Below are 26,731 nucleotides of genomic sequence, written 5' to 3' on the forward strand. Positions count from 1 at the left end.
AGTAATGACTAAAGTAGGAAATTACTATTGCAAGAAAGTAATTCGATTACTGTTACCTTCCCAAAAGGACGCTGCGTTACTGCGTTATTAAACCGTGATGTTGTTTGTGAGAGTGTCTCATGACAATGGCGTACAGTGCGATGTCAGTGGTAGCAACAGACATGTTTAGATCATATGGAGTGCGGGAGAGAGTGCGACCATGCAGCGTTTAAAGGTTGGAAGTACTGAGAATACTTTGAGTTTCATTCCGTAAAATTGACAAAAACATTAGCGTCCGCTGTACAGTCTGCGTGGGAAGAAAACTTCTTTCTACAGCAAAAAATTAAACTTAAAATCTGAGCAAGCACCGAGCACGCTGCCACAGGAATGTGAAATTCAGAGAAACCCCCGGCCTTGGTCTTGTCTTGGTCTCGACGGACTTTGGTCTCGGTCTTGTCTTGGTCTCGCTGTCTCGGTCTTGCTTTCTCAGATCGACATAGTGTTCGGGAGATTTGGAGTCAACCATCGGCGGAGCGGGGGGGCTTACTAGGCTTAAACCCGGGTCATTTTTTCAGAAGCCTGGGGTCTTTTGGAGTGTAATTTGTTTCATAGTTAGATGCCTGATTGACAACTGTATAAAACAAAAACTGCATATGTGATATTTTTTTTCCTATATGAAGTCATTCTTTTTTGAACAAAACTCAAAATAGAGCCTATTAATCTTTCAGTCATTTCTACCCTCACTTAATTTCCTTTCGCTGCTCAGCTCTCACACAGTGGCTCAGCTATGCTCCAATCCCTCCATATTGTGGCCAATCACATGCGAGGATATAGGATAATATCATTATGTGAAAAACAGAGAGGGTGAGAGACGCGACAGTCAAGTGGAGTGTGCGTCTGTCCTCTCAGTAAGTGAGTGAGACAGTAAACAGCGGTGAAGAGGGCTGTGCGAAAGCAAAAACACATAAATATGCCTGACACCCGTAAACGAAGCAGCATCTGGCTGCAGTTTAAAGACTTTTTTTGTCTCGGTCTCGGTCTTGGTCTTGGTCTCGTCTCGACGTGGTCTTGGTCTCGGTTTTTGCGGTCTTGACTACAAGTCTAGTATAAATAGAAAAATAAATAAACGACGTTCTCATACTTGTGCTTGGAGTAAATGGGTTGCGCTAAGTATATCAAACCACTAGATGTCACTGTGGAGCCGAGTCTGAAGCACAAAGCCACACTAATTTACTACACAGTGCAGTCTATTATCTGAAGACTGAAACGTTCACGTCCTGCTTCTGCTGAACTAGAAACTAACTTTTAGATTTTGCCAGGATTGCTCATTAGACAAAGAGTTAAAAAGTAGACCTTTACTTATTTATTAATCTGTCAGCACTCTGTTCAGATCATGTATTGTCTGCCTCTTCATGCAGGCATTAAACCCCTGAAAATGACAGGCTTTACTTGATCTATGTAGGGACACATTTAACACACTCATTGCGTTACTTTACGCCTGGCACTCCACCTTCTTCCTCATATGCTCTGAGTGGAAACTTTAACATCACTGAGAATAAACAAGACAGTATCACCGTGTCAGACAAGCATCAAAGTAAAGACTGAGTAGGAAAATCAACAAAGTGCTTTATTAAAACTGTAAAACAAAAAAAAGTTTCTCCTCCCACTCAATCAATGTTATGGTGCTGTGGGTCTTTGCATTCACCAGTCAGACACTGGCCAGCTCAAAAGTGATTGTTCCTCCTTTTCTGTTTGGAGGCTGATGCAGAACAAGCTCAACCAAATCCTCAGAGTTGCAGAATGACAGGTTATAATGCACGTGACCTAACAGAGAATTGTTCCACAGGTACAGAAAACTCTGCAGCTCAGTCAGAGGGGTGAAGTTAAATACCATCAGTGGAGAGAGAACAGGCTTCCTGGTGTCACTTGGCCACCTTAAAAACACACCAAAACAATCTAGGTCAGGGCAGGGGTGTCGAACACACGGCTCACCAAAGCGTATGAATAAAACTGCCTGGATTGTAACATAAAACAACTCTTCATGGGAGTGCTGTGCACCTTTCCACTGTGATCTGTAAACATATGTGTAGTGACACTGGGCTTAATGAATGTGGGAGAAAAAATCTGTGGAAATTGCACCTTTTTTTTCCCTTAAGACATCTCAGACTGTTCATCGTATGCTGTCTGAATGGATCGCTCATTAAATGATAAAAACAATTTAACAGGAAAAATACTTCCCTGCTGTTTGCTTCAATTTTAGGGGCAAGGCTTGCGCCTGGAGACTGGCTGTGGCCCAGGTGAGCACTTTTGATGTGGTTGTGATGTGGTGCTTGTGCGCCTTTACACTTGCACTTTAATGTCTGCCTGAAAGTAGTGCTCTCTGAGTAATTTATTCTCTCTGTCAACAGCTATTAGACTATTAGTTTTTATATCAGCTGTGTTGCAACAAAGACCTCACAATTTTCAGTCTTGCTGTTGTAATGTGCATAGACTTTAGTGTGTGCTTCCGATTTTATGTTTGGGAAATTAGATAAATGGTTACCTAACAAACATAAACATCAATCTTCCCAAACACATGTTTTCTATTCAAAAAAGAAGGAAAATGTAGTATTCTGTATAGTATACTTGTAGCTAAGATGGGGAAAGAACGTGGATTCCTGTCTCTTATTCTTCCATCATGTGACCTAACATCTATTTACTTCTACTTATCAGATTCAATGGGGTAGGACGGCTCTCCAGGGTGGGATTGATCCTGGACAGGATGCCTGTCCACTGCAGGGCAAACACAAAGAGACAGACCTAGTTAAAACTGCCAGGCAACTTAACCTTCACACCTCTTTGTGCCGTGGGAGGAAGCTATGGCGAACACTCAAACTCCACATAGGAGGCCCCTAGGAGTTTGAACGCGGACTTTCTTTTTGTGAGGCAGCAGTGCTAACCACTGCACCACCATGCTGCCCTGACGCATTAAATCTAATATCCTTTGTGAATTGCTGTAACGCCTCTAAGACTTCAAGGTTTAATAATACCACCAACTGAACTAACCCACAGTTGTTTGGCCCACAGCCACCATTTCCAAAAAAGTGCTTAGTCTAAACCAGAGAAAGACTTTTGCCACTGCAGACACGCGTTTTTACGAGCTGACACTTTATCAGCATATGTGATACAAGTTTATAACACTTCTAAATGCGTAACTAAAAAAAATTGACCCCAAAGAAATCTTTGAAAAAAATATTGTAAAAAACGTGTTCTACTTTATCCAAAAGGTCCTTCCTTTCGACACTGAAAACAGAAATTAGGTCAAAATACATATATATATTTAAAAAAGGTGTTTCGTTGGTCTGATATAGAGAGTAGATCAACCTAACTCTGGCTCAACTTACCTCAAACTAGGGTGGCAACTTTAACTTTCATTCAACTACTTTCATGTGATATTCAGTTGTTTTTTTTAAAAAGTACAACATATAAACACTACGCTGATAATATCCCGCTGATGGGAAGTAACATGCAACTGTAAGAATGTATAAAATGTCAGTTGCGTGCTCTCATGAGCTTATTTCACGCACACAGGAAGTTATGCTCTGGTCTCTACAGTCTCCTTTTGTGCACCGTTAAAAGAAAGAGGAAGTTTTGTGTCACCAGCTGAGTGCGTTCACATGCTGCGCACCGCGACACTCAGCCGGCGCGCAGAGAGGACTTGTTTTTCGGCTATGGATGTCTACCAGGAGGCTGTGCAATATCTGGAGTCACAGAACATACCAGGTGAGAGTAGATTTGACCTGAATGTTGCAGCCGTTTTCTTGTTTTGTTTGCTGGGAGGGGGGAAAAAAACAACTTAATAAAAGCTCTGCTATTAATTCTTTTTCAAAGACAGAAAGAAAAAAACAGAAGTAGATGTGAGAAATTGTGAGCTTTTCTCCCTCTTACTGAACAGTGTCTGCTGCAGTGGCAGAAGAAGCTGATGTCTTGGAAGAGGACGTTTTCCCAGAGGAGGCAGTGTCCTGTTTTCTCTCCCCGCTGAACACTGAGAGCGTGGACTTCCCTGACACCCCTGTGAGTTCACGACTCCAGTGTTTTGTATCACCGCAGACTCTTTGTACCTTCTTGAGTTTGTCTTCTAGACGTCATTTAGTTTTGCAATACTTGTATTTTCATGATGAAAATGGAGAAGGATCAATGGCCTAGTGGGAAGTACATATAAAAACCTTTCAGCACTATAGTTCTCACATTTTATACGTGAGTAAATTTGAAAGCAACCAACACAGAACAGAAAGTAGACAGAGTGAAGCAGAGCCAAGTTTTCAAGTTTTGCTACATAGAGCTTTCTGGCTATTATGTTGGTTAAAAACACACAAGACAAACAAGGAGAAATCTTACTTTGTGTTGCAAAATCTAGAACAAAGGTACCTTAAAGAGTTTTAGTGTGGTTCCCATGTTTATCTGACTTATGTTGGAGGGGCAGTTACATCTCAGGAAGCTCTCGCATCATATACAAAAAAACATAAAACAAATTAAAAACATTGTACAAACCTGTGAAACTCCAACAACCTGTCTGAGATTCGGGAGAAAAGGCCTGCAGCTCAATTTGCCCTTCATCACTTGCTTTAGCGATGGGACTCCTTTAACAGGAACGTCTAACGTTCCGATTCACTCTGTAAGTCGTGCGGTGATGATAACTGTGGCCTCTTTTTCAGAGGTTGGCATCACAAATTTTGTAAAAACTCTTTGACAATAACCTTGAGTCTGAGGGGGCGCTGTGATGTATTCTCATGCTCTGCACACCTGTGATCCAGACAATATGCAGCAAGGAGGAAATGTTGGAGAGGAGGCTCACGGTGCTGAAAGGCATCCTGGAGAGCGAGGAGGTTTACCTCAGAGAGCTGGACACCCTGTTGATGGTAAGATCAACACACACAGACACAAGCACAAATTTGCATTTCTCAGTTCTTATATTTAGCTCTCTGTTCTTGTTATTCATAGACAGATTGTCATCACTTGTTCGCTGGACTGAATATTATTTTACAACAATAAAAACTATTAGACTATTAATGTTTCACTTCTGCTTTGTTGTTCAACTGTAACCACACTTACTATAGTGATTTAATTTGAGCCTGTTCTTTGTTAGTTAACATTACCTTTTTTTAGCATGTTACACAGGATCATGTCCAGCAATCACATGCAACAAAGTCTTGATTATTCAGCTTCCTTCTTTAGTGGTAAATAGATTGTTCTCCTTTGTGGATTAGGCTTCCCTTTTTCTTTTTATAAAACTATTGAAACCACTCCCATGTATAAAGTAAACATGTAGCACAAGGTGCGAGAAGTTACCTTAGCTTTACGTGGCTCTGAACAAGGGGATTGTTTTGCTGAAAGAATGCAGACAGTTTTTAACGCTCATCGGTGTCTCGTTGCTTGTTTTCTTTTGTAAATTAAAGTACAGGTGTGCTCAGAAGTTTACATACACTCATCATAAGTGTGAATGTCATGGTAATCTTGGGCTGGTATTCCAGTAGCACTGATAGCAAAACAGCCTCAGGGCATGATACTACCACCACCATGCTTGACAGTTAGTGCAGTGTTCTCAGGTTTGAATTCATCTTTATTCCTCCAAAAACTGTTCTTGTCATTGTGGTCAAATGGTCTGACCACAAAACTTTTCACCAGAAGGCATTTGGCTTGCGCATGTGGACTACTGCAAATTTTAATTGAGCTTAAAGGATTCAGTTTTGGAGCAAGGTCTTCTTTCTTGGTCGACACCCTCTCAGTCCACGTTGATGTAAAACTCACTTCACTGTGGACAGTAACATGTTCTCACTCCCAAAGTGTAGCATATTATGCTATGTGACAAATCGTCGGTATGTTACGCTTTTGGCCACCCAACACGATCCTATGTTATGCGTTTGGAAAAAGGAGGACACATGAGAACTGTTTGGACTCAGTCTGCATATGTCGCTTTGGAAGACACAACCTAACACCATTAAGGTTGTGGTTAAGGTTAGGGATAAGGTTAGGATTAAGATTAAGGTTTGGGTTAGGGCTGGAATACACGGCTGGAACGTCTGTTACCGCCGGGAGCGTCATTCTATTGGATTTCATCCACAACCCGCCGCGTCCCATGGGAACGCAGAAGGTTACCTTTCGCGTTCCCATTGGACGCCTTGGGACGTGACAAATCATTGGTATGTTACGTGTTGGTAATGACACTGGGCTGGTTCCAGTAGTCTCCAGTTTATTGTAGGCTTGAGCTTTGGTGGGTTGTTGCTCAGCATCCTAACCAATTTCCTATTGTCTGACTGTTTGGATCTTCTTCCATTTCTTGGGAAAGAGGAGATGCATCCAAGTAACTTGCACTAAGTACAATTATTTGAAGTGACAATCTTAGAATCTGCAGTCGTGCAGAAATGTCTCAGAGAGACCTTCCCAGCTTGTGCAAATCTGCAGTTCTCCTTCTCAGAGTTTCACTGAGTTCCTTGGACTTTCCCATTGCTCTGAGTGTGTTGGTCAACCAAGTGCCAATAAGTGCTATCAAACAAAATTAAGTCAGGAAATAATGGCGCAATAACGAGTGCCTGAATCTATTTTTCCTTCTCTTTTTAGTGCTATTAATAACAACAGCTACACGCATTTCCCCATTCTTACAGTTTCTGACTCATTTAACAAAAGACAAGAAAAAAGATGTGAGAAATGAAATGAAATTGTGTGGTTGATCCTTTAGCATGGCTGCTGTGTTTTGTGCCATTGTGAGCTGACCACCGTACTCTTATCACTGAGTGACTAAATGTAACATTTTGTATGCCCTTCCGGTTACAGTGGTGGTTTGCATGCATGTGCCAAAGGCAATGAGATGGTTGAATAAAGCTTTGCGAGATATATCACATGTGAACTGCACATTTCACACATTCATGTCCTTCTCACTTCACCACAGCCTATTTCTCTTTTCAGCACACCACATTGTTCTTCTTTCTCACCCACACTGGCTGCCATTTAACACAACTTTTATTTTTTTTAATTTTGCTGTCTAGCCCATGAAGGCTCTGCGGGCTTCAGCTGGGACCTCTCAACCAGTTCTGTCCAGCCAGCAGGTCCAGACCGTTTTCTACCAGGTGCCTGAGCTCAGAGACGTGCACCAAACTTTTTACTCAGGTCTGAAGGCCCGTTTGAGTGCTTATGACCAGACTGAGATCAGCCCTGGTAATGAGACAGAAATGAGATGCAGAGGCTTTGAACTGGAGGTCGGGGACCTGTTCCAGAAGATGGTGAGTTTTTTGTTTGCATTGTATGTTATGTTTCAGTTGTGGAAATCCACAGAGAGTCAAACGACAGTTCCCTAATGGCTCAGTAGTTACTCTCCATTCTCCTTTTTCAGAACCATCAGTTAGCGTAACATGCATGCCGTTAGATTGTTGGAGGAAGTTGTGGGATAATCCACACATGGACAGGGAGAATTAGGCCTCAGCTAACCAGATGTTTGAAGGAGGAACTTTCTTCCTGTGAGGCGGCAGTTCTAACCACAGTGTGACTGATACTTTTTTTCTGAGCTGAGCCCACGGTGGCTCTCCTTAAATATGTTTTAAGTGACAGCAGGCAGCTGTTTTAAAAGACAAACACTCCATTGTACACTGAGCAATTATTTGCTAAGGCATAGACTCTGTGTTTTTGGACTTCACTATGATCACAGAGGAGCCTTTAACCACATATTTTATGAGTTGAGTCAATGAAGATCAGCAACACAGAGAAAACACGCACAGCTTCCTGCACAAACACATTAACATCTTACATCAAAGTGGTCAAGCATGAGTATCAATCTGACACAAGATGTTCTGCAGAAATGCTTTTCTGGAACAGACACTGAGCTCCTGATCAGTGGGATGCCAAATCGCAGCTGTTTGGCTTGAAATGGTGCTTGCTGGGTAAAGATATGCGCGTAATGTCCACGTTCATTTGTAGCTTCATTGCTGCAACAATCTCACCTGAGGTTGGTGTGCAATGGACGCATCTGAATCAGTCATACAAACCGAACACACACACATATCTATATCTATATATATCTATATCTATAGATAGATAGATAGATAGGTAGATAGAAAATGACTGCATTAAGCTTTGTTGTTCCTATTTCCTGTTTGTGTGTAACTTCATAAACAGAATAAAATTAGTTGTGTTTATGAAGTTAGTGAAATTAAAAGCTGTGGCCCGCAATGTCAAATGAGTTTGACTTCCCTGTTGCAAACGGTCATGGTGGATGGACCATATCCCCGCTGACATTAGACAAGAGGTGGGCTTTACCCTAGCAGGTACCTTAAACTATTTCACTAGCTGGGCCCACGTCCTCATTTTAGGTTTGACAGCGTTTTAGTAGGTAAAAGTGAATGCGGTTTGGGGAAGGCCTTGAAGGGGACTGGCGACAGGTCCCGGGCCTGGCAGATCCCCGTGTACTAAATAGAAGTGAAGAAGTTAAAGAATTGAGAACAAGGAGGGAGGGAGGGTGGGGCACGTAAACGAGAATGAACAGCTTGCAGAACTGGGGGAACCTATATAGACGACAACCGGAAGGAGCGTGTTTGGAGATGTGGTCCTGCTCCTGAAATTCCAATACATAATCTCCAATAAAACATGCCTGTTTGCATTTGCTGTGCATTTTAAAAATAGCAGTGGTTCAGTGGTTAGGATTGTTGCCTTACAGTTTAAAAACATTCTTGATTGTGTTTGATTATTCTAAATTGGACGCAGGTGTCAACGCGTGGCAGTGAGATCATACAAATGCAGGACACAGAGCCATCTGTAGCGTAATAAAAAGTGAGCCTTTATAGGCTGACTCAACAAAAAAACAAACGAGAAAGAACAAAATATCACAAAAAAGATTAGAGTCAAGAGGCAGACACAAACGGACTATATACTGTACTATACACGTGTACATTGGTGGGTGATTGGAGGAAACAGTCAAACACAGGTGACTACAATGAAAGGTAAAAGTGGTAGTAATGAAAAAAAGAACAGCAGAAAGGAACCTTCAAAATAAAACAGGAAGTAACAATGAGTCAAATAAAGACAACCATTATGACTAACGCGAAACATGGTGACAGAGGCAAGAGAACACAAAAGCAGGGAGAACCAAAAAATGCAACAAAACCAACAAATACAGCAGTGACCAAAGGACAACAAGTGCTTTACTAAAACTTGAGAGCATGACATAGGTGCGAATGAAAGGAGGATAAATAACGTAATGAATCGAATAAAGTGCTGTAAGGATCTTTGTGGCTTCTACTGTAAAGTGCTTTGAGTGCTCATTAAGACTAAAAACTGGCTGCAATACACATTGTGGTGCAGCTAGAATACACTGCTGCTGATTTATTCAGGCTATTTATCAAGCGTCACACAGGTATATGTGCATCGAGGTTAGACTTTGGCCCTTTTTCATCCAGTGTATTTTACCTTTGCAGGTGAGCCAGATTGGTCTGTACGGTGGCTTCATTGAAAACTACGTGAAAGCTGTTGAAGTGGTTAGGAAGTGCACCCACTCAGACCCTCGCTTCCGAACTCTGGCAGAGGTACTAAAAATCCTACACCGCCACAGTAACATTTAGCTGAGTCACACTGCATCATTTTTACTGCATCTTCTGCTGCTTTTTCAGAGCATGATGTCTAACAACGGCACAGACAAAGCTCGAACTACGTACACATTTGAGGGTACTTACAATAAAATGTGATTTAATTTATTTAAATTTTTTTTTACAAAATACATACATGTCTGCCAGTGTCTGATAGCTCTGTTTGTGTTTATAGCTCTTCTTTACAAGCCCTTGGACAGAGTTACAAAGACCACATTAGTGCTGCAGGTAAAACATGGACGATTTTATTAATATCCTCCTCTTAGAGTTTTTTAAATCGCTCTGGTGTTTGATTGTATCATTTTTCATTATGAATCCCTACATTTTTTTTTCCTGGAGCAGGAGCTCTTTCTTGTTTTTTTTTCTGATCTGGCAACCTCTGTCATCTTGTAGGATCTCCTGAAGACGACGCCAACAGAGCATAGAGATTACACAGCCTTACAGGAAGCTCTGAGATTGTCTCGCAGCTTCCTGTCTGGTGTCAACGAGAGTTCACAAAGTAAACGGGAGGTCACATTAAGTCGTGGGATGGTGAGTTTAGTCTCCAACCCGATCCCTTCAAATGAATATGGAGAAAAGTTATATAGGACGTATGCCCTGCTGAATGTATACATGCACCCATGTCTGTGTGTTTGTGTACTCTACCAGAGACGCCAGCTAATGCGTGATGGCTTTGTGGTGGATGTGAGTGAGAGTGAACGCAGCCTGCGTCACCTCTTCCTTTACACCGACCTCCTGCTGTGCACAAGATTTAAACATGCAAATAGAGGGTGAGCTTAGCACGAGAGCGCATTAAGGCTTGTGGGGAATGTGGTCAACCTGCAGCATGCAGTGTGCATCTGCCTTTTCACAGTTAAAAAGGAATCCTCTTAAAACTGTTTAAAGGTGTGGAAAGACTTACAAAAACAGAAATCTCATGATGCCTGTTCATGCTGTGTTTCTCCTAGGAAGCAGGACCAGTACAGATTCTGCTGGTATCTGCCTCTCGCCGGTTTAAGACTTCGTTGGGTTGCAGACAAGGAACGGCCGCCAGAAACCAACGTGCGCTTACACAGCATACGATCAAAGATGTACGTCCTGCGTCAGCAGCTACTACAGCAGCTCCGGCAAAATCCGGTGTGTGTTTATGACGCAGAGAGTGAGAGAGTAACCAGATGACTTAAATGTAAACATTTCTGGTAGCACTTCATAATACAGCCTGCAACCTACATTTAACAACGGGGGTTTTTTTTTCTAGTACCTAAACATACTCATCAATCTGCACAGTCGAACAAGGGACTAACAACTTTTAGTTTTACAGGAAAGAGGAAACAAACAATTTAAATAACTTTTTAAAGTGACCAGACAATGAGATAATGGTGATACTTAAGTATTTTTAGGTGCTGAAAATGACAGCCTAAATTCAGAAAGCATACATTACAAATGTCAGCAACTTCTTATGAACTGTCACTGCATTTCTCTGTATGAAGAAAACATCCAGGAGCCTGGCAGCTCGTAGCCAGAAGAAACTGGAACAAATGGAGCTGATGTTGCTCACACACTTGATTGCTTACAGACTGGAGCTGCACAGCCCCAGTGGCAAGGTATACGAGCACACACACATTCTAATGTAGTTCACTTAAGTCCTAAACAACAGACTAAGATTACACAATGGCCTGTTTTTGTCTTATCACAGAGTCACACTCTCCTCTTCTCCTCTCTCTATGAACTAGAAGAATGGAGGCAGGCCATACACAAACTCACCACAGCTAGTGAGTACACAGCTTTTGACCACTCTGGAGTGTAATTACGGCTACTCTGCAAATCTATTTGTAGCTTTTCAAGCACTGTTAAGTCTTTGTGGCCAGCTGTATGTCATGAAAGTTTAATTCAAGTGATTGAAGTCAATCTCGCCCCGGAGCATATTTTAATTTAGTTTAGTAGCTAAATAATGAACTAAACTTAATTAATTATTTAGTTTAATTTATTAACATGTGTAATTACTTATTAAAATACCATCTTCTGTTGTGCTGCTAGCAGGCTGTGTGTAAGAGTTGAGTCGACTTAGGAGAGAAGTGAACGTGAAATGTCTCGTGGACAGCATGCGGTTTCTTTTTATAAAATGCCTACTTGTTATGTTTAAGGAAGTTGAGGGTCTTAGAAAATGTTCTGTAGGTCATGTGAGGCAGTGTTGCATCATTTATATGAACAAAAAAGAAAAGAGAAAAAAGGCCTGCATTTAATATTTTCATAATGTCTCTAGTAAAGTGCATACTTGTTTCTGGCCACTAAACGCTGGTTATAATACTAGCTAGCTTGGTTGCTATGCATGGGTACATCGCAGAGCCAGATAACAGCTAATTACCGTTACTACACACTCACTGGTGACTTCATTAAGTACAGCTGTTAAAATGTGTGTTTACTCGTATCTCATATCGGATATCTCATCAGAACACCACATGACATTAACTTGCATTTAAGTTTGTAGCCATTGGTCAAGGTCGCCTGCTGAATTTCAAAGTGATCATCAGAATGAGGAAGAAATGTGACATCGAATGTGGTGCGGTTGTTTGTGTCAGACGAGCTGCTCTGAGTATTTCAAAAACTGCTGATCTGCTTGGATTTTCCCACAAAACCATCTATAGGGTTTATAGAGAATGGCATGAAAAAGAGAAAATATCCAGTAAGTGGAAGTCCCCTAGTTGATTTCAGAAGTCAGAGGAGAATGGCTGAAGTGCTTTGATCCAACAAGAATGCAACAGTAACTCAAATAACCACTTGTCAAAACCAGAGTGTGCAGAAGAGCATCTCTAAATGCACAACATGCTTGGACGTTATAGCAGCAGAAGACCACACCAGGTGCCGTTCCTTTCAGCTAAAGGAAACTGAATCTCATATGCTCACCAAGATTAGATAATAAAATGCTGCCTGCTTTGATGAATCAGATGTTCACATCAGAATTGGGCAAGAACAACATGAATGCATGGCTAAATTAACAATTCAAGCTGGTAGTGGTAGCATTTTCTTGGTGCACTATGGGTCCCTTAGTACGAATTAACATCACTTAAATCCCATAGCTATATTCGTTTAAAATGGGAGTAGTTAGGAGCTGACTCACTTTTGGAGTCAGCCTCAAGTAGACATTATGAGGAATGGCAGTTTAGGGTTTTTTGGGGGGGGGTTTTGCAGCCTGCCTTTTATATGCTTTATTTTTTAGCTTTAATTGAGCTGAGCTTCAAGTTTCTCTCACTGGGGTCCAGACTAATGTGTTACTCTTCTGTCGGCTGATTGTTATTTGCTTTGTGTCATGTTTGCCAGACATAGAAACTGTCCCTCCAGACTTGCTCACGTTGACCAGTTCGTGTGTGAAATTGAGAATGACCCAGCAGCCACCTCTACACAGCACTAACGCCGGTACACATCTAAGACTTACTTTTTTCTCACCACACAATCACATCTGTGTCTGAAATGCAATACACTGTGTGAGGTTCTCTCTTTGATCTTTACATGAGACCCACAATACCTTTTACCACAGCTTTCCTCGTGTATGTCCTGTATTACCATTACCCTTTTATTCAGCGTGAATAAATCCAGTGAGATTTGTCTCTGTCTCTTTCCTCAGGATTGAACGAGGAGGCGTTATGTGGGACTTTGAGTGTGGCCATTGATTCTGCCGCTGGCCTACAGCAGCCAGCTTGTATGCTTTGCAATATTTAGCAATTTTGAAGCATCATGAGAGACTGGGCTATCTTCTGTCTAAGCTAAATAGTTGTTGGGTCATTAATGATTCTCTCTTTCTCACTCAGGTGTGTATGTGTGTGTGGAAGTGGATGGCTTCAAGTTTTACGATCAGCAGACCCAGACACACTCTTCAGTCCTCAGCCTAAACCCTCACTGGGACCAGGTTAGACTCAAGCCTTTTGAAATATGAAATATTACATTTGGCTTTAATATTGAGTTAATTTGTTAAAGTAAAGAAAATAAGAGACATCAGAGCATTTGAGGAAAAGTCCTACTATCTTGTAGATGGGATTTGTCAACCAGTTCAAGGTAGCAATTCTTCATTTCTTCTTCATGTCTAGACAGTATCCGACATGATGTCAGGCTTGAGCTTAGGGGATTACAAAAGTCTGCACTTTTGGTGTGACAATAACATGCTTTAAACATTATCATTTGCAGCATAATCAACACTAAATCCGACTAGTAGGCCGAAGTGAAGGATTTAGAATAAGACATAGATTCTCCACATGCAGCTTAAGGAAGTTAAAGTCTTTTTTCATTTTTAACATCTTTTTTTTACATTTTAAACAGGAGCTGTCTTTCCAGGTGGACGGTGCACAGAACTTGAGGGTGTTATGTGTGAGTCAGTCAAATGGACAGGATGATACTGTTCTGGGAAAAAATACAGTAAAGGTACGGAGATGCCTAAGATCTTCAGCTTTATCTTTATTAATACCAGTAAGCTGGTTTTCAATATAATATTAAACATATAATCCAAGATCTTTCCCAGCAACACTGAAGAAAAAAAATAGGTTAAAAATGGGTTTTAACAGTTACAATTCCTCTGTAATTTGCAGAGATGATTAATGTCTATTTTGGGTTTGAGCCCACAGAAACTGTGGTTCACGTTGTAACAGGACTCCACCCTTGTCACTCATTGAGCTTGTTCGTGATAAATGGGGGCTTGTCCGGGATATTTAATACCAATTAGTGAAAATGGAGTTTGAGTCAGTGTTGATGGCTAACTTAGCTTGTACTTTTCTAAATGCATGGATTTGCATGTAATCATTGGTTATTATTAATCTCTGGCTTGAAATGAAATGAATTGAATTGAATGATTAGCTGAATTGCTAAGTACTTTTACTATTTGGCATTGTGGCCATTTGTCACAAACTAGCTCAAAATAGAGGACGACATAACAGTTCCTACAAGAGGTTTATTCAAATAAAACATCTTAAACATAAAATTATTTTAAACATAAAATACCTAAGACACAAACATCAAAGTGGTTGATGACAGGTGGAGTGAAAGCAGAAGGGAAAGGCAGGCAAGTGGCTGGGCATCAGCTACAAATTTTAAACTACAGCAACAGTAGTGCACCATTGTTTCCAATGACAGTAGGAGAGACCTGCCCTCCCTAAATGGGCCCCACTCACTCCCATTGTAAGCAATGAAAGCCACTCAGCAGGAAATGAGAAGTTATCCCTCTGTGAGTGAGAAAAAGAAGAAGAGAAAAGAGGAAGAGAAAAAAGAAAAACGAGGAAGCTTTTTTTGTTTTTGGAGCAATCAAATTAATCATAGATAACTAAATGTTTAAATAACATTAAATAACTGTGAGAGAGACACATGAATAATAGAGCATCACATAATTTGTTTTTGTTTTTTGTAACATCTTCTTACCCTAACCCCCACATGGTCACTGCGGATGGCTGGCCCTCCCTGAGCCTGCCACAGCTTTCTTCCTGTTAAAAGGGATTTTTTTCCCTCCCCAGTATCCCCAGCTGTTTGCTTATAGTGGGTCAGTTGATTGTTGGGGTTTTCTCTTTATTATTACTGTATCATTAATGGTTTTTTAAATAGAACGGTTGTTTTAGGTGTCAGATAATTTATAACATAGTAATGAATGTTCTGTGAATTTTTGCTTGGGTCTCCAACAAAACCTGACATTGCCACTGAATTTAAGAGACAGAGAGTAAATAGTTTGTTTTGGCCAAGTTTTATAGCCTGGAAAGCCTAGGTGAGCTACATTACCTGATGGCCCTTCTATGTCAGGCAGTTATGAGTAAGAGTAGGCCAGGATGTCCTTGAGACAACAGTAGGAGGATAACATAATCTAGGTTAACCAATAGGGCATAGGACATTGTCTAAACTTGACCTTTGGCACACATAGCATGCAGGGACCTATCCCAGCTACCATAGGGCAAGAGGCAGGCTACATAGAGACAGACATATTGCTTTATTTTCTGTCTTATCTTGTGTAACTATTTTTGAAAGGTATTACATAAATGAAGTTTATTATTATCATTAATGTGGCACGTGCCTTTTTTTGCCAATCCAGATATATAGGTTAGGGGTAAAAATGCCATGTAATTATTTCACCAGATAGATTTTTTTCTAACTAATGATCCTACCATTTCCTTTATTTTAAAACCCCATGTCAAGTTGAATTTTACTTTTTTCTGTGTTCATCAGTTGGACTCTAAAACTCTGAATAAGCGATGGAAAAAACAGACCCTACAGCTGGGCCAGGTGGAGCTCACCCTCTCTCTCAAGTACTGTCCCCACCCACTGGGACCACCCAGCTCCACAGTTCAACAGCCGCCAATCTTTGGCGTCCCCATTGAAACCGTGGCAAAGTAAGTTCCTGCCTATCATGTCAGTGTGTCAGCTGGCTCCCTCTTGGCCTACCCGAACAGTCTAGACACCTTGAAACTGAAAGCTGTAGCTCGGTTCAGAGTTTTATTTCCCCTGTGTGCCCTTTCGTGGAGATAGTTTCCAGTTTAATTTGTGGGAAAGTGGATTAAAGGGAAGCAGAAGTGTGGCGGGAGTGGAGATTGAAATGAAATGAAACAGCCTATCAATCAAATGCAACATAACTTACACAATGCTTAAAAAACTCTCAATCCTCTGTCAGACAGGAGGGAGTGCTGGTTCCTCATGTGGTGCGATGCTGCGTGGAGGAAGTGGAGAGGAGAGGCATGGACGAGGTGGGAATCTACAGGATTTCAGGAACAACCAGTGAAATCAGCACGCTCAAGGCTGCGTTCAACAACAGTAAGAAAACCATAACACAGAAAAATGATCTTTTTGTTGGAAAGTGCAGTGACAAAGAGTTGTTGCAATGCAAGGAGCAGATTGGTGTGAGCTCCAGTCATCAGACTCTTCACTCAGGTCTTCTTTAACATGACCCAGACATTTTCAGCTTCCTCATCCTCTTTCCTAAACATTATTCAGGACAGTCCTTTTGTTAATAGTAAAAGTCAGTGAGAATCAGAAACTGCAGTCAAGGGAAATAACATGCATGTTTGTCTTTGAACTTCCTTGATCCTGGGTTTTATCTTCCCGCCAAATAGTGCCTCATATCAGCATGGTAACAAGTTTTTACAAGTTTTGTTAGGAAAACTGCAGCGCGTTATTGAAACATGTGTAAACATACATGGGAGTACAGTATATAAGGTAAAAACAGCATTTGTGCAGTTCTAACAAGGTTAAGTCAATATTTCAACTTTATACTTCCACACAGTCTGAGCTCTCTTAGGCAGTTTGCTTGTCATTTCTGTAAGAAGTCTTCAGGAAAAGTTCTCCAGGTTTTTTTAAGGACATTCAAAGCTCTTCCATGAATGTTGGCTGGATTTAGATGATACTTCAATAGGTCTGGGCTCTGGGGAGGCCAGTCCATGACTGATGGTGTTTCATTGTGTGTTTCTATCCAGGAACACTTTAACTGAACTGTATTTGGGATGCTTAAAAATGAAATTGAAATACCTCATTCTTTTCTCCTTATTTCTCTTCCTTAAGAATTCCCTTCCTTTTTTAAAGCCACACTTTTCAGATGAGGTTTCAGTGAACAGCAGATTGATAAACTTAAGGGTTCTCAGGTCCTGGGTCTTAGATACACCTTTTTCCTATTTGTTAAGGACAGTTGTTGTTGTTGCTGTGAATAGGTTGTTAGGCCTACTTAACAAAAGAAAAGAAATCGGTCCAAGTGCTGGACTGAAAATGATTGAAAAAGCCGCAAATATCCAAAGAAAAATATTGAAAGATAGAATCATTTAAAAAGAAAACCTAGAGAACTATTGCTCAAGATCACTTGCGCAATACTTGAAAAGATAACACTTCACTGCTTTGAAGCAACATAAAACAAACAAAAAGAAGAAGAAGAAGAAAAAGAAAAGTGATTCCAGACTTTTGCACAGTGCTGTATGTTTGTATTTAGCAATAATGTTTGAGCACTAAACATACAGTATAACTTAAAGAGATATAATTGAAATGCTTTGTCACAAAACTGAAGGCTCAAAGAGGCATCAGTTCATTGGTTGCAGACCAAGAATTTTTAAAAACTCAACTATCACCAAAATAATTCAAATTAATTTCCTTGAAATCGTAACGTTCTTCTAGGAGAAAGGCTAGTGGTGACATTTGGCCTTGACTCTTGAGTTTAGGTGCAACATCTCAGAAACATTTAGCCCATATATCTCTTGTTAGTGCTGCACTGTGCCAAAGATAGCTGACTTTAAACCCAAATGTTTCTTCTATCTAGGAAAGAACTGACTGAAAGGTGAACACTGTCATTGTTGCTAGTGACTAAAATGTCTGTTTAGCTAAAAATACCTGATTGCTTTAAAAACTTATGCACGCATTCAAAATATCAGATAGATTAATCAATGAACGGAAGTCTTGGAGGATGAACACTTAATATGCAGACCAAAGTATATTATGGTCTGTTTGTCTTGTTTATCGTAAGAAAAACAAAAACTGACTCAAAATCTTTTACCTGATGATCTACATCTGCAATGCAGTGCATACCCATACATGTTCTTGTGCCTGTGAGGAAGGAAGTGAAGGTTAAAAGAAGATACCTGTAATACAGATAGTTATCATCATCTGTCCCTTTTCTGATCAGATCTCCGTGAAGCGGTGACGAAGCTGAGAAGCGCAGAAGTGAACGCTGTGTCTGGTGTTCTCAAACTTTACTTCAGAGAGCTGCCTGAACCCCTGATACCCACTGAGCTTTTTCAGAGTCTGACAAGAAGTCTAGGTAAGACAACACATCCCCAGTACATGACAAAGCATATGCATACTGTATGAATATTTCACTGGCGTTTAGCTCTAAACCTTTAAACTACTTGCATAGTTTGTTGTTAGAACTGGTATCTCTTCAGTGCAAATTCATTATCTAGAAGCTTTTTACTGCTTGTTAAGGAATGAAAAAAAAAGAGGCCAAAAACAATCATAGATTAATCATCTATCAAAATAGATATTCTGCTTCCTGTGAGTTTTCACAGCCTGAAAACTGAAGCCAGTTCAGAAATGCCTTAGATGTGCATTCTTTTTAATGACAAGCAAGAGAGATCTGGCTGCATAAAGGCCGATGGCAAAACAACTGTTGATCTATGACCACAGTGAACTGATAAGTTTTTGAACGCTAGTTTCAAGTGTTACTGAATACAGCATGAAGCACATTTGCATGTGATGGTTTTCAGTAGAGCGAGAAAAGAGGAGAAAGCAGGGTACACTTCAGGGTGGGCCTGTTTTACATTGTGGTTGTGGTTGATTACTCATTTGAGAGGGTTCCTGTGTGAACACAGAGGAAAGGTGCTTCAGTGCGTCCTTATTACCCGCCATAAGTGTCTTTTGACCTATCTCTCTCCCCTCACCCCCCAACTGGTCACAGTAGATGGCTACCCCACCCTGAGCCTGGCACTGCTACATGTTTCTTCCTGTTAAAAGGGAGTTTTCCCTTCCAACTGTTCAAGTGCTTGCTCATAGTGTTGTCTGACTGTTGGGGTTTCTTGTCTATTATTTCAGAGCCGTTACCTTACAATATAAAGTGCTACCTTGAGCTTGTTTTGATTTAATGGTAAATATATAAAATGTAATTGAAATTGAATAAAACAAGAGGATAACACACAGGGTGAAGTATCTATGGTGCGCGTTTTGGTGCATCTTCAAGACATTGTTAAGGTAAAGAAAAGAGCATTGAGATCAGTAGCTTCCGCTGCCACATTATTTAGCATTGTTATTAATATTTCAGATTATTCTTTTATGTCTTCTGCATGTTTTAAATTGAAATCAGAAAAAAAATGATTAGGAAATGACATCTGCGGTAAATTTTTTCGCAAGCTTTGCTTGTGCTGTGTAACGTGCTTTAATTGTCAGAACCACCCCTCGCTCACCACATCTGCTTTCAAAACACATGCTTTGGAGATTTCACTGTGGCACCATACAAACTAATGGGGAGCGTCCATCTTTTATATAAACTCTATTTTACATACAGAGGAAAAGGGGTTTGTATATAAACCCTGAAATTCCTTCTGCAGAAGTGAACAATAACCCTATTTCCCGTAAGCTTTAATGATATGAACAGCACCTTTAAATGATGCCCTGTGAGTCTCACAGACCCTACTCAGTTAACTGCATGCTGGCTGACTTTCATGTAGACATCCAGGATCAAAACCCACGGCTGGTCACCATGTTGTCCCTGCTGCAGTCTTGTCCTGATGCCAACCGCCACACCTTCCTCTACCTGCTGCATCACCTCCAACGGTATGAATCAGGCAGCACAGCTTCACCCATGACATGGTTATATTGGTTTAACCTTCAGGATAATTATTAGAGTGAATTTTGCTCTCTCTGGTAGTTAAAACTGAAAAATGCTTACTTTCAAAAATATGTGGGAATATGAAAAAAATACACTTAGCTCATTAAACAAACTGCACAAAATGCCGTAATGGTCAGTTAACTAGAACACCTTATACAGGGAAGTAAGAAATATAAACTTTATTTTTTATCTTTACAAATCAGCTGATATTTTCAGTTTGTGCCTAAAACTTTTTAATGTTTTCAATTTTTTTTTTCCCTTCCAGAATCTCAGAGAGGCAACACATTAACAAGATGTCTCTACTAAACCTTGCCACTGTGTTTGGGCCGAGTCTCCTACGCCCCCCAGTGGCTGGGCAGGGACACCATGGGCCCACTGTGGATATCTCTCAGGAGGTGGTGGTACAGGTGAGTGGATACCTGAGAAAAAGACTGATGTCTGGAATTGGCCGTGTTTAACACAATGTCTGCAAATGTGCTGTATTTTATTTATTTTATTTTTTTCTAATGTTTAATTAATGCCAAAGTGAAATAATTAGTAAAAACAAACGAAAGGTGAAAGTAAATGTCAGAGTAAAGAGCGAGCATTACTTACCAAAAAGGCATGGTTTGAAAAGAAATCAGGAAATCACAAAGCTAAACAACTGTGAGCTGGGAGTGTATAAACTACAGGTCAGGTGAGTGGGAAACTTGATAAGAGAAAATGTAATGACAAGTTGAGATTTGCATGAAAACAGGCATAAGATCAAATTGTCCAAACTCGACTCCCTGACTCCTTTTCCTTGGTGTCAATGGAAAAAGTTGTTAGGTCAATGAAATGTGTGATGAAGAGCTCAGGAAACAGTATGATGCCAGATGTTTTACCATGTTGAAACTACAATGTCCAGAAAGCAGTCTGCAAAATTTCCCCCTTACTTCAACCAAACTTGGAAAAGTCTCATAGGAAGAAGATCCTAGGTTTGAATCCACCAACCAGCTGGGGTCCTTCTGTGTGGAGTGTGTATGTTGGCCCTCTATGGGTACTCCGACGTCCTCCCACACGCCAAAGACATGCATGTTGGGTTACCCAATGATCTGAAACTAGCCATAGATGAGAATGATTGTCTGTCTCTATTTGTCTGTTTCAGAGACACAAATTGGGGGCTCAAGCCTACACCAGCTAACCTGACGTGAAAATGAATTAACAAATATCCTTAATGCTGGCAATAGAGCAGTAGACTTAATTAATACAAATTCAATTACAGCAAACCTTAAAGAAATTTTGACATAAGCTAGAACAGGGGTAGGCAACTCCAGGCCTCGAGTGCCGGTGTCCTGCAGGTTTTAGATCTCACCCTGGGTCAACACACCTGAATCAAATGATTAGCTCATTACCAGGCCTCTGGAGAACTTCAAGAAATGCTGAGGATCAGCTGTGATGGATCAAGGACGGATCTAAAACCTGCAGGACACCGGCACTCGAGGCCTGGAGTTGCCTACCCATGAGCTAGAAGCTTGATCTGAAGAGGCAGCATCTTCATTATTGTTCATATTTCACCTCTGGGTTTAAAAAACTGTTGTTAAAAAATAAAAACATAATAAAAAGCTATAGTGTGAACATGGAAACATACTTCTGTTTAACATTTATAGGATCTGTCCCACTTTGTCCATTTTTCTGATAATTTTTGGTACATTTTGGGGTTTTTTGACTGATTTGCTATGAATTATTGAATTCATTCATAAAGCATGGTACAGCCAGTGCATCCAGTGCTAAAGGTGGTAGTAAAGGAAACTTTACCTTTCCTTGGTATGTAGGGAATTCAAGCAGCTCTTTTTTTATGGCTGCTCAGACTATTTGGTTACACCTCGTGACTCGATCAATGACTGAAACTCCAAAAAAGAATGACATAATGACATCATCAGTTTTCAGTTTAAAATTTCAGAGTTTGTTTTCAGTTTCCAGAAATTGTGCAAAATTTTGAACTGAAATAAATTTCAAAGCCCTGAGGTGTTTGATAACTTAGAAACATGTGTTTCTTTCACCATGGACCTGATGTGTGTGTGCGTGTGTGTGTGTTCAGGTCCAAGTCGTTTTCAGCTACCTGCAGTGCAACAACCTCCCTGAAGCCCAGCTCTCTCTGCCACATGACTCAGACACTGAGGATGAGGCCACCCACATATGAGACCACCAGCTGTGTCATGGCCAGCAAGACATATAAATGGTTAGAAACCACACAGTGAGAGACTGCTGTAAGATTACCAATAAGAATAAACCTATTTATTGAATTTTAAAAAATGAACTCTTGTGTGTTTTTTGCTACATTTAAAATTTGCAGAATTTGTTGTTAGATATGTCCCGAACAGCAGGTCGTAAAAGACACGTCAAGCATTTAAACTGGCCAAAGCTAAAATAGTTCTATAGCTACATCACACATTATATTAAACTTACATAATATAAAGTAGGAAGCAAAGGAAGCCAGTATTTTCAACATTAGATTCAGATAATGATGACTTTTCGTGTCAGTTCAGTACATTCATGACCTGTTAGGTATACAGCGTACCAACAAAGTCTATTTAGTTTTCAGTAAAAGGTCATCTTAAGGAATCAAAACTGAAATCTGTTCAATGTTATTTAATTCCCTTATTTTTTTAATTCTAAGGATGACTGCCCAGGCAAAATTAAAACCCAATTTTTAAATTTCTGTCTTTTTCCTCATTTTTCCTCAAAGCTGCTCACAGGAACTTTAGCAAAAAGGGTGATTTTAAGTAGGTTTTTTTCAGAGTAAGTGAAGTAGATTGCAGTGGCACACCAAGTGCTGTGAAGGTGAGATGTGGCTGAGGAAAAATCAACCACATTTCATTTGTAAGAAGGTCAGCGGTCACCACTCTGAGCCTGAAATCTAATCGGTTATGGTTCAGATCCAACTAGACGGAGTTCAGTATGCTCCATAAAAGTCATGCACACACAGACTCCACATACAGCATGCTGGAAGCTTCCACCCACACACACACACAGCCCACGTTTGACCCATCTACACCACATATGGGAGTCTCTTTCCAGCCACGCCACCTGGGCAGGCCGGGCTAATGTTACCTCCAACCTTTTACCCCAGTGCCCCCGCCATCAGTCTTTTGATCGCTAATCCTGGACTCCGAGTCCAGCGCACAGGGTACTAATAGACTGTAGAGTGTGTTTAGACGCCATAAAAACATCCAGAATGAGCCCCCATCCCCCCCCCCAAAAAGAAACGAATGGCAGGGATCACCCTGTTGCTCCCTCCGCTATAAATCACCTGTCCCCTCTAACACGGTGGCTGCCAAAATAAGGTTCTGCTTAATGACTACAAAGACAAAACGAGCCTCCCATTGCAGACTACAAAGGGAGCAGAGCTGAGGAAGGCCTGACACATCCCAGACATTTGTGGCCAAACAGGGACCAGACGACCGGTCAACACCTGCGACTGGTGGGAAAACTTTAATGGGAAAAGTCAAGCTGTAGCCACGTGACGGCAGGTCCTCACGGCCTCATGCAAAAACATTATACAGACACGCATGTATGCTCTGCATATTAAACCTATGAGTTCACTCCTCTTAAAATCGCCATGTTAAATACATTTAAAGGTTTAAAATGTCATTTTGGGATCTACCAGAATAGCTTTATGTGCTTTCATAGTGCAAGAAATACATTATTTTTTTTACACTATAAGTTGTTGCAGCACTTTTTTAACCCTCGAAAATCTTCTGGTTTGCTTTAACACAGCCATTCTCCAAAGACCAGCCTGCTCTGATTGATGAGGCATTAATTAAGTACCTGACCTGTAAGAGCGCAGTCAAGGCTGTTTAAGACATAAAGGATAACAACCTGAGAGTTCAGCTGGATAGAGTTAAACCAGGATCTAACCCAGAGCAGGAACAAAGAGAAAATCCTGCAGAAGTTACTATGTAACACAACGCTTGTTGGAAAACCAATCTGAATTTCATTAAAATAAGTGGAGAGGTGGTTGACAGGCAAAGGAAGAACCTGTAAAATCTTGGTGTACATCCAGGTTGCTTTAAATAGACTATTAGTCTTGTCAGCCCTCTCCTTTAGAAAGAAAATCCTTTCAAAAATGCCAGTTGCAAAAATGACAGTCATATCTAGTGCTTTTTATTTGGTTTCAAACTCGTATCAAAGACTCAATGGCATCTGATTGTGCACACTACAGTTTACACAAATATTGTGTGGAAAAAAAGTGCACATTACACCAACAGGACCTGCTCAGCCATGGAAACCATGACTCTGGGTGCACACTTTTTGTGCTGATGTTAAGGACAGAAGAGGTTTGGAGCGCCGCAGTTACTGAGTCACTCAGCAGCCACCCAGTCACCCGGTGACCCTGCTCTACAACTTCATGGTTGAGTTTCTGTGGTTCCTAAACACTTTCACTTTGCAATCAAACCACTCATGGCTGATCATGAAATGTGTACTAAGGAAGAAATTTCACAAACTGACTTGTTGCTCATATTCAAATGGCTCATTCTTTCACGAATGTTTGTAAAGGCAGACAGCATAGATAGGTGCTTGACTGTTGCAATGGGACTCAATTATCGAGACTTTTCTCCACACAGTGTTGCTCTGGCCTGCTACTGGTAGCATCAGCTGCCCCGCATGCAATCACTAAGAATTTTCTGCAATGGTTAGGATGTCAAAAATAAAAGTAATCTACTGGATCTTCAGTTCCTCAGATGTCAGAAATGCACATGAGTCATATCAACAACAACTTGTTGAGTTACAGAAGTGAATCTGGAGAGTATATAAAAGTGTCAGAGTACGAAGCAGCTGCTCATTCTTTGTTTGCGGGTGTTTCCTACTCACTTCTGGAAGAGTGTCATGCACATTTGTTACATGGTGCCAAAAATAAGGAAGACAAACCTGGACATTAAATTAGACCTTTCAATTAAGCAGCGTTTTCTGAGAGACAGATTCTCACCGGTATGGAATTTGTGTATTTGCAGACGTTTTATGTTCTGTAGGAAAGCATTAACCCTATAAAACCTGAACTATGAAAAACTGCCAGGAAATTCAACAGACTGAAACAGAAACAAGGAGAAAAATCCACATTATAAAACGCTGCATGCACTCTTAGTAATGATACCTGATGCAAGCATGGATTTTTCTCTCTGTGGTCATATTTTTGGCAAATACTTGATCAGAAATTTTAAAGAGGAAGGGTTGGCACATGTTTGTAGTACAGTATATCCATGTGTTTGTCTACATGTGTCTGTCATGCCGTTGCTGCCCTGAGCTGTGCCATGCTTGATTAGTCCTAATCTGGCCGGGAGTCAGGTTGCGGTGTCGGCGGCATGTCTGTATGGAAGGCATGTAGGCTGCAGGATCACAGGGATTGACCCTCTGCCTCTCAGGTTAACAGAAGCCCCCGTGTGTTTGTGTGTGTGCAACCTGAAAACAGTGTGACTTTCTGAACTTGGACTTAAGCTCTTGGGTGCGAGGCAACAATTTGGAGTGTGTGTAGATGGGATGAGAATAGTGTTAAACGTGTGTGTATGTGTCTGAGGACAAAGAGTACTGTGGATTGGTGTGTTTGCAAGAAGTCTAGTTGAACTTTGGCTCTGGCTGCAACACAGGAGAAATCACCTCTCGTAAAACGTGCCCTCGGCAGGCTGTAAACATAATACCACACGCTCACAAACACACACACTGCTGCTTCCCGTTCTGCAGAAGAAGAATCTGATCTCCTTTTTCCCACATGACACCAAAACAGGGAGCCTACCCCCATCCACAGCGCTTCAGAAAAGAACATGTTGTCAGTTTAACTGGAGCAAAGCCGCAGACTATGCACAGCCCCTGCTGCAGAGCGAGCCACTGGCTTAAGTTGTCTGTTAGTGTCGGTGTAAGTGTGTGTGTTTGGGGAGTTTTGGGATCAAACCCTCATGTCGACAGGGGCTGCACCGCGGAGACGATTGCTGACAGGTGCTTCCTGCAGCAACGTAGCAGGTGCTTCACACACACACGCACACACACACACCGAGACATGATTGTGCATGTGTTGACTTGCACTTTTTTTCCTCTGACACGCACACATAATTTGTGTGTTACGCACTGTTAACTTTTACAGCCGCCGTGCCCTTCTCGTTTTGGGTCGTTTGGTGTTTCAGGGTGCAGAAACTCCTTTTCTTGTTTTTAGCTGCCAAAATGAAAACGTGATGGTTTTTGCTACAATTTGTTGTTGTTTGCAAGCTGGAAACACAAACCTGACAAGAGTTATTTATCACTTTCACTGGATTTTGAAAAACACAGAACACCAAGAAATTACTTGCAGTATGTTTGCATCCACCTGATTATCACTCTACTTGTAGCTATAATTTGGTCTCCACCAACTCCTGAGAACAATATCTGTTTCTAGCTACTAAATGATCCACTGTGTTTGCCGGTTAATTGCCAAAGTTTTTCTGTCTGCTGTTTTGCTGGTAGTGTACAGCTGTGTTTTGGATTTTTCTAAACTGAAAACAGCTGCCTGCTGTTGAAAGCGTGCTAATTAGAGCAGTGAGAGTGAACCAAAACAGTATAATGAAAAACAAAACAGTGAGCTGAAAGATGCTAAAAAGATGGTCCATACATTACATCTCTTTACGGTTTATATCTGAAACACTTTACATAGTACACACAGTACACATATCCACACATATTGTGTAATTAACATTTATATGTATCGTTTGAGAGCTTCTTTATCACCAGCTAGCATCAAAGTATTAGTCAAAGACACCTAGATGAATGGTCTGATAAAATCAACACACATTATGAAATGACTACAGTCGTTTTTTTTGAAAAAAGTAAACTATAGGCCAGTAAAAATGCCAAAGATGAT

The 26,731-nt window shown here is 40.8% G+C and overlaps 1 protein-coding gene across 1 annotated transcript; it reads left to right on the forward strand.

Annotated features, from left to right (window-relative positions):
- Positions 1-3,651: 3,651 nt before the first annotated feature.
- Positions 3,652-22,128, forward strand: si:dkey-33c9.6 (active breakpoint cluster region-related protein). Its single transcript, XM_063464778.1, has 22 exons — positions 3,652-3,741; positions 3,914-4,032; positions 4,773-4,877; positions 7,002-7,235; positions 9,420-9,527; positions 9,612-9,666; positions 9,763-9,815; positions 9,981-10,118; positions 10,236-10,357; positions 10,535-10,703; positions 11,057-11,170; positions 11,263-11,338; positions 12,885-12,980; positions 13,189-13,263; positions 13,373-13,470; positions 13,878-13,979; positions 15,759-15,922; positions 16,201-16,340; positions 18,190-18,324; positions 19,727-19,832; positions 20,153-20,294; positions 21,947-22,128. The coding sequence occupies exons 1-22, from the start codon at positions 3,690-3,692 to the stop codon at positions 22,046-22,048; spliced, it is 2,505 nt and encodes an 834-aa protein (XP_063320848.1). The 5' UTR covers positions 3,652-3,689; the 3' UTR covers positions 22,049-22,128.
- Positions 22,129-26,731: the final 4,603 nt, after the last annotated feature.

Source organism: Pelmatolapia mariae, linkage group LG3_W (genome assembly GCF_036321145.2).
Source record: "Pelmatolapia mariae isolate MD_Pm_ZW linkage group LG3_W, Pm_UMD_F_2, whole genome shotgun sequence".
NCBI classification, from domain to species: domain Eukaryota; kingdom Metazoa; phylum Chordata; class Actinopteri; order Cichliformes; family Cichlidae; genus Pelmatolapia; species Pelmatolapia mariae.